Source organism: Acinonyx jubatus, chromosome B4 (genome assembly GCF_027475565.1).
Source record: "Acinonyx jubatus isolate Ajub_Pintada_27869175 chromosome B4, VMU_Ajub_asm_v1.0, whole genome shotgun sequence".
Lineage (NCBI taxonomy): Eukaryota > Metazoa > Chordata > Mammalia > Carnivora > Felidae > Acinonyx > Acinonyx jubatus.
In genome coordinates this window covers 78,023,355-78,031,968 of record NC_069387.1, presented here as the reverse complement: position 1 = coordinate 78,031,968, position 8,614 = coordinate 78,023,355, and the positions used below count along the sequence as shown (strand labels likewise).

General features: G+C 56.3%; 1 protein-coding gene across 1 annotated transcript; it reads left to right on the top strand.

The window, feature by feature from the left end:
* The first annotated feature begins 292 nt into the window (after positions 1 to 292).
* Positions 293 to 4,934, top strand: SP7 (Sp7 transcription factor). Its single transcript, XM_053226296.1, has one exon. It carries the CDS (start codon positions 1,991 to 1,993, stop codon positions 3,230 to 3,232), a length of 1,242 nt encoding a protein of 413 aa, XP_053082271.1. The 5' UTR covers positions 293 to 1,990; the 3' UTR covers positions 3,233 to 4,934.
* The last annotated feature ends 3,680 nt before the right edge of the window (positions 4,935 to 8,614 follow it).

Genomic DNA, 8,614 nt, shown 5'->3' with positions numbered 1-8,614 from the left:
TTAGGTAGGAGATCTGTCCTCCTCCTCCTCCTCCTCCTCCTCCCCCTTCCACTTTATTTTTTCTTCCTCCTTTCTTTCCCTCTGTTTTCCTCCGCCTTCCTGCCTTCCGAGCCCAGTCTCTCTCCATCACCTCTTTGTTTATTCTCCTTTTCCGCTCTCTCCCTGCCCTTTGTCTTTTCACCTTCCTGCTCTTTTGGGTTTCTGCCCATTTCTGCCCCCTGATGCCAGTTTTCCCCTCTGCCTCCCCTTCCCCCACCCCCGGTGGCTTTTATGTCTGTGCCTCACCCTGTGCAGGGTCCTTTGCTCCTCTCGGCTCTGGGTCTCTGCCTCTCCCCTTGGCACTGCATGTTTTTCCCTCTTCGTTCTGCTAGGATTTGACTCCTGCGCCGGCTTCCCTGCCTCAGCCTACCCTCTGCTTGGAAGACTCCAGGGAAACTTTGGCTGGGGAGGACCCAGGGCTTTTCCCGTAGCCAGATTTGAGGAAGGTTTTGGTGGCTCAAATTTGGGAGGAGTCCGTGGGGTCAACAGGACTTCAGAGAGAGGTAACTGGGCAGGGCGGGGGCCTCAGGTTTGCACTTAGGGAGCAGCACAGGGGTGATGACTGCACACACCCCTCACTGCAACCTTAAAACCCCAGACCTACCTGTAGGATTGGTGTCACACACACAAACCGCATGCTCGGAGGGACCGGGCAGGTCTTAGATGCTTGGGTTCTTTTTTAGCTTTCCTGGGAAAGCACCGGGTACATCAGCTTTTGAGGACCCCAGTCGGGGAACTGTACAGGGCCAGCTTTTGAGGGCATCTTTTTGGGTGGGATTCTCAGTATGGATGTCTGTACCAGTCAGAGATTCTGGAGGGGATCTTCTCCTCCTGGGGTGTCCTGAGGTTGACCCAGGGAGGGGTACCACGAGTTCCCGAGGGATGGGAATCTCAGGGTGGTTTGGCCAGGTAGCAGTAGCATGATGGGTATTAAGGGCGTCTTGTGCTTGGAAAAGAGCCCTGTGCCTCACATCTATATATCTTCCTTCACTCACGGGGCTGGAAGGGTGTCGAGAGATCAGCTACATGAGGGTTACATGTTAGGGGACACTGGACATGGAGGGGCATGGCCATGAGCCAATATCTTAGCCATCCCAATTCCCAGCCCCAGAGGAGTGTGAGGACTTCGGGCTCCTCCAGCCTTCCCAAAGGGGTACCAGCTGGCTCCACAAAGCAGGAGGGTGCCCACTGCCCGCTTGAAAGACATTCTTGCCTCAGCCACAGTCCTGGCTTGGCGGCAGCCCTGTTCCCTCTCAATGTCCCAGTGTCTCCGCGTCGCTTCCTCTTGCTCCCCAGCTCCAGAGTCCCTGCCAAGAGATTCCTTATTCCTTACATGAGGCTGTGGCCTCAGGGAGACAGGGCACTCGCTGCCTTCGTCAAGAGCTGAAGCAGAGACAGGAAGTGGAATATGGGGGTAAAGCTGAGAAAACCTGGAGTGGGGGGGGGTGGTGACTGCAGTCCCCTAATACTTCTCTTTCTCCCCATGTGTCTCTTTGAGACTTATCTTTCCTCTCCAAGTCTCGGACCATGACCTCTACTCTGAACCCACTCCAGGGGCAGGACCCCTAATTCTCACCTCACCCAGGTGCGGCGTCCATCCCAGGCTCTTCTCGTTGCTATTTAAGAAGTGTCTCCTGTTCCTCTGAGTCCCTGGCACCCCCCAGGAACTCCACAGTGAGCTTGGCCTGGGTCGGGTTGTTAGGCTGCAGTCTGGACCTCTCTCTCCTTCCGTGAAACCATCTGGGCTCTGCCCTGGGGCCCAGGGCTCTTGGCTGGCCCCTCCACCTCCCATCCTCTTGAACTCTTCCTGGAACCCCCTTGGTTCTGCTCTCCAGGCCTCCGGGCCTTACCCCAGGGTTTTGCTCTTCCTTCTACACTTTCTCGTCTCTCCCTAAGCAGTGCTTCCCTCTGTCCACAGGAGGAAGCTCACTATGGCTCCAGTCCCCTGGCCATGCTGACGGCGGCGTGCAGCAAATTTGGTGGCACCAGCCCTCTGCGGGACTCAACGACACTGGGCAAAGCAGGCGCAAAGAAGCCATACTCTGTGGGCAGTGACCTTTCAGCCCCCAAAACCATGGGGGATGCCTACCCAGCCCCCTTTTCAAGCACCAATGGGCTCCTCTCACCTGCAGGCAGTCCTCCGGCACCCACCTCGGGCTATGCCAATGACTACCCTCCCTTTTCCCACTCATTCCCTGGTCCCACGGGCACCCAGGACCCTGGGCTGCTAGTTCCCAAGGGCCACAGCTCTTCTGACTGCCTGCCCAGTGTCTACACCTCTCTGGACATGGCACACCCCTACGGCTCCTGGTACAAGGCAGGCATCCACGCAGGCATCTCACCGGGCCCAGGCAACGCTCCTACTCCTTGGTGGGACATGCATCCTGGGGGCAATTGGCTAGGTGGTGGGCAGGGTCAGGGTGATGGGCTGCAAGGGACACTGCCCACAGGCCCTGCTCAGCCTCCACTGAACCCCCAGCTGCCCACCTACCCATCCGACTTTGCCCCCCTTAATCCAGCTCCCTACCCAGCTCCCCACCTCCTGCAACCAGGGCCCCAGCACGTCTTGCCCCAAGATGTCTATAAACCCAAGGCAGTGAGCAACAGCGGGCAGCTGGAGGGGAGCAGTGGGGCCAAACCCCCTCGGGGCGCAGGCACAGGGGGCAGTGGCGGATACGGAGGCAGCGGAACGGGGCGCTCCTCCTGCGACTGCCCCAACTGCCAGGAGCTAGAGCGCCTGGGGGCAGCGGCAGCTGGGCTGCGGAAGAAGCCCATCCACAGCTGCCACATCCCCGGTTGTGGCAAGGTGTACGGCAAGGCCTCACACCTGAAGGCCCACTTGCGCTGGCACACGGGCGAGAGGCCCTTCGTCTGCAACTGGCTCTTCTGCGGCAAGAGGTTCACCCGTTCGGACGAGCTGGAGCGCCACGTGCGCACCCACACCCGGGAGAAGAAGTTCACCTGCCTGCTCTGCTCCAAGCGCTTTACCCGAAGCGACCACCTGAGCAAGCACCAGCGTACCCACGGCGAGCCCGGCCCAGGGCCCCCTCCCAGCGGCCCCAAGGAACTGGGGGAGGGCCGCAGTGCGGGGGAAGAGGAGGCCAGTCAGACGCCCCGACCTTCGGCTTCGCCGGCCCCCCCAGAGAAAGCCCCTGAAGGCAGCCCAGAGCAGAGCAACCTGCTGGAGATCTGAGCTGGGTGGAGGGTCTCCAGCCCCAGGGCTGCCTCGCCAGCCTCTTCTGGCTTCGTGGACCACTGCTTGCCCCTCACCCTCTTTTGCCCCTTGCATGCTGCCCTTGGGGCTCTTGCCGGCTCCCCCCTGGCCATTCTGGGCCTAGGGGTCTCCCAGCATGCCTCCTCAGCTCACCCCTCCCTATGCCTCGAGCCTGTAGTGCAAACTCTCATCTCAGGCCCTCACCTCGTGCCTGATTTCTGCACTCTGGCTTCCTAAGTTCTTCCCTCGCTCCTGCTCACGGCTTCCCTCTCCTCTGCTCTCACAGCATCATCTCATTTTCCTTCCATCTGGGCTCTCAACGCTTTATTTCTCCATCTCACTAACTCCTTAACAAACATCCTTTGTCAAGATCAGCTTCCCAGGCTGATTTCCCACTATCCCTTAGCTTCCAGGCTCCAGTCTTCCCAATTTCTTATTTCACTAGCTTTCCATGCTCCAGAGCGTTCTTTTTTGTTTGTTTGTTTTTTGGTTTTTGGTTTTTTTTTTTTTTTTTTACAAACACATGATGATGATGATGATGATGATGATGATAATTTATTGCCCCCTGGTGGCCTCTTTATTAGGGACCAGAGTTAGGGGGATTGGGGTTAGTGACCTGGCAGGGAGCAGGGTGCCAAAAGTGGGGCAGACCAGTGGGGATCTGATCCCAGAGATGGGGTGACCCCAGGGTCAGGGAGGCTGCCCCCAGGCCTGTATATTTAACCCCTATGTTCCAAGAGAAATGAATACTAATAATAATAATTCTATTTATCTAAGTTATGATGACAGGTCAGGTAGAGTGAGCTGGGGAGGGAAGGAGGTCCATTTCTGCTATGGAAATTTTAGCTAAATGTATCTCTGTTTAGAAAAAGTGTTAGTGGAGATCTTGTTAATAGAATTTCTATCATCAGGGTCTCAGTTAATGGGGTTTCTCTTTTAATGGAATCTCTGCTAATAGGGTTGGTTAGCTAGATCTCTGTTAAAGAGTTGATGGGGGGGGTGTCTCTCAATTAGGGATCCCTAGTATTCCCAGCCCCAGCCAGAAGCTGTGAAACCTCAAGCCCTATGGAGGGGAGGACTGGAATGTACCCCAGCTTCCTTGACCCCAGAGCAGGTTCTTCCACTGCCCCTCCCCTGACACCATGACCCCGGCAGGCTAATCCCTTGTTGCCATGGTTATGGAGAGCTTGCAGCTGCCATCCTGGACACGCTTTTTTGTGGAAGCCCACCTAACAGGAGGAGCACAATGGTTTGGATGTGCCTCTCCTAAAGAATAGGTGGGGAAGGCTTTCTCTGGGATCAGATTCAAGTAAATCAAGTATTTATTGAGTGCCTATTCTGTACAAGGCACTACTAGGCTGGTGCCTAAAAGCCATGAGAAAGAATTTATAGAGCTAGGAGGACAGAGGTCCCCAAGCAGATTTGGGGTTGTGTCCACAGGGCCCTCAACCTGGGACTTCCAATGCTCCCAACTCCACCTCTGGTGACTTTTAAAGCCGCTTCGTGCCTTTGAATGCCTTTCCTGTGACTTTGGATCCTCCTTTTCTGTCTCCTGCTTCCTCAAGGCCCCAAGTCAAAGGGTTAAAGCCTCTGGAGCTTGGGGAGAGGGTAATATTGGGGAAGGGAAAGGATCATGCCCTCATGGAGTCTTTTTTTTTTTAATTATTATTATTATTTAATAAAAAATTCGATTTTAACTTTTGTCCTGGTGAGAAAAGAAAAAGAGGAAGGAAGAAGAGTGAACCACAGGATTTTTCCTTGGCAAACTGGGCACTCCCCACGGGCATCCTATCGTGCCCGTTGGCACACTGTGCCCGCGGCAGAACGCCCGCGTCGGCCAGGCCCTCGGGCGGAGGTCAGTATTCGAGCGCCCAGAGCTCTCCGTGTCGAGTCGGGAAGGCGGGGAGGTTTCCTCCCCGGCTCTTTCCTGCTTCTACCTCCGGACTCCGGCCAGGGCAGGGAGCCGGCCGGCGCGCCGGCCCCGCGATCGCCGCGCTGACTACTGCGCCGCCCCGAACCGGTTCCGGCGGGCGGCCCCGGCCTGGCACGTAACCGCCCCCTGCCCCGGGCCTGCAATCAGCCGTGCCCGCCGCCGAGTTAGCGGACGAACAAAAGCCACTCTGTGGCGGCCAGCCCGGAGCCACAATAGGGCTTTGTGCGGCCCCCGCCCCCGGGCTCCCCCGCTGGGCTGAGGGGGCGCACGGGCGGCGCCCCCGGCGACCGTCACCCCCCCACCCCCCACTCCCGCCTGCTCGGGAGGCTCTGCGGGCGGGCTCGGACCGCCAGCCCCCTCCTCAGCCGGCCGCCGGGGCCGCCCCGTCCAGGTGCGAACCCTCCTGCCCTCAGGCGGGGCGCGCCGCTTCAAAGGGGCTTTGAAGAGGGCCGCGTTCCAGGGCTCCTCCCGCGGACTGGGGTTGGGGGCCGCGGCGGAAGAGACGCGGGGTGGGGGAGGGGGTCCCGGGCTCCCGCCCCCATCCCGCCGGGCAGGCTCCCCGGGACCCCCCAGGGCCTGGCCCTCTCGCCTCCCTGTCCCCGCCTGTCCGGTGCCAGCCCCCACCCGCCGCGGCCTCGCGGTCCTTCCCTCCCGGCCCCTCGGCCCCTTTCATCTTCCCTAGACTCCGCTTGGGGTTTTGCTGGTTTCTGGGAGATAAAAACCGCCTCAAATAGCGGCGGCGCGCTGCCAGGACAAACAGGGCCCGGCGGGCCATGTGCGCCTGGTTACCGGCCCTGAGCCGGGGCGCCGGGCCTCGGCGGGCCGATCTCCGGGCACGCAGGCTCCAGCGGCGCCTCCCGCCTCCCAAAGTCGAGGGCCCCTTTAAAAGCCTCGGGCAGGGCCGCTGCCTCGGTTTCCCGCCCAGGTCGTAGGGAAGGCCCCCCCCCCCCCATTTGGAGACCGCCCGCTGAGCGCTCGGAGTTCATGGGGGCGGTGGGTCACAGTCTCTGTGTTGCCGGGGCCGCCGCGCCCCCTGGTGAAGTTAGTGGGAAGTGCGCTAGGCCTGGAGGTCGGCCTCCCAAGAATCCGCAACTCGTGAAAAACACTGGACAAACCTTAAACACGGGGCAGGCGGGGGTCCGGTGTGAATACACGGCGCACTGTTCCTCCTCCCCAGTTCACATTACAGGGTGAGAGGAAGGCCCCTAACCCGTAATTACAACACAACCTGTTGGTGAAACTCAGGCTTCACCAAAAGGAGGTGGAAGTTGCAAGCCTAGTCCGCAGTGATTTCTTGGGGGATATGTATGGGTTGGATGGTGCCATGATTGAGGTTCAAGCAAAAACTTTGTCGGCGGGTTCTCAGTGCTCCCCAGTAACTGTCAGAGTCATTGACTCCCTCTTTTCCTCCAAAGCCTGTCCTGCTTCCCCTTCTCAAGGAGAGCTTTTCCAGCCAGTTTCCCCAACTACCCTCGGCTTTTCTCTACATCCTTCAAGCTTTCTGTGACATTCCAGGTGACGGTGAACTAACCTAGCAAATTAAACTGAGGCTATTTAAAATTTGGTCAAAAAAATAAATAAAAAAAATAAAATTTGGTCTGTGCAGTATTACATGGGAGGCGTTTTGGAAATACAGCTTAAAAGCTCCACCGCAGAATCTGCAGTTTTAGCAGGATTCTCTGGTGGGTCTATGTTCACTAACATTTGGAAAGTACTAGAGTGGAGGAGACCCGTGGCTTTCTCCTTGTTAAGGGCATTTTCAGAGGAGACTTCTTGTTTTCTGACCCTGGAATAACTCTCTTGGGGGCAACTTTTCATGTAGAAGGAAGGGGCAGACAGAGTCCACGAATGCTAAACTTAGAACGCCCCCTAGTTTCTCCAACTTGACTGGCAACTCTTGGGAGCAGTGACTATGCCTTACACATTTCTGTGTCCCCAGAACATGGTCCTTGGAATTGCTCATTAACCTTTGTTAAATGAATAAACCAGGGGCACCTGGGTGGCTCAGTGGATCAGGCACACGTCTCTTGATTTCGCTCAGGTCATGATCTTGCTGTTAGATTGGGCTCTGTGCTGAGACAGCGCTGAGCCTGCTTGGAATTCTCTCTCCTTCTCTCTCTGCCCTTCCTCTGGTTGCTCTCGCTCTCTCTCAAAAGAAATAAACATTGAAAAAAAAATCAATAAACCAAAGCCAAGGTCACCAAGTTCATGGCAGAGTTATGGCTAATCAAGTGTTTAGTACTTTATGAATTATTAAATGGCTTCATTTCCATTATTTTGTATGGGAAACAACCATGTGAAATAATGAGGACAGTGCAAAAGTGAGGAAGCTGAGGCTCAAAGAATTCAAAGACTTTTCCAAAGTCACACAGCTGCAGGAAGAGCTCCAATTCTGCATTCTAGCTCCATCCTTTGGAATTAAAATAAAACCAATCTCACTTTTATTCTTTTTAAAAAAGATTTTATTTACTTATTAAATTAAAAAAATATTTCAGAGAGAGAGAGAGAGAGAGAGAGAGAGAGAGGCAGAGTACGAGCGAGGGAGGGGCAGAGGCAGAGGGAGACACAGAATCCAAAGCAGGCTCCAGGCTCTGAGTTGTCAGCACAGAGCCATAGGTGGGTCTCCAACTCACCAACCGTGAGATCATGACCTGAGCTGAAGTGGGACATTTAACCCACTGGGCCACCCAGGCGTCCCAAGATTTTATTTTTTAAGTAAACTCTACACCCGACTTGGGGCCCGAGCTCGCTACCCCAAGGTCGAGTCGCATGCTCCACCAACTGAGCCAGCCAGGCGCCCCATCAATTTTTAGGATGCCTGGTTTTGATATTTTTAGGTCCAATCTCTCTGTGCCTCACTTTCCTCTTGGTGACAGAACAGTACCCACCTCATGGGGTTGTTGTAAAGATTATACAAGCACCTCACTATGTAATACGTGCTCAGGAAAGGTCACGGTTTTCTAATTGTTCTCACTCCGCCCTCCACGCCTAACCCTGGGGACCGGAGGTTTCGGACCTCTCCCTCTCCCTCCCAAGGTCTCCCCTGACTTTACTCCTCTCAGAGGCTTTTCCCTCAGCTTTCTAGCCAGCTGCCCCAGACAGTCCGCATTTTCCTCTGGATGATCCACAGTCCTGGGAGAGTTTAATTAGATACTTCCCTGAACGTGGCTTATTTTGGGCTTTCCGAGCGCTGAGAGGGGGAGTGGGAAACTGTGTCGTGGAGTCTGGAACTGGGAAAAACAGCAGTCTCGCATAAAACAAACTAACAAACACGCACACACAAAACCCGCTCCGACCGTTAACTAGGGGTTGGCCCCGCGACACACCCGCGCCGCTCTCCCTCCCGCCGCCAGGCGGCGCGCCAGGAAGCTCTGGAAGTCGGCCCCGGACTGCGCACGCGTTCGTGTTCTGCGTTACTCTTCCCCTTA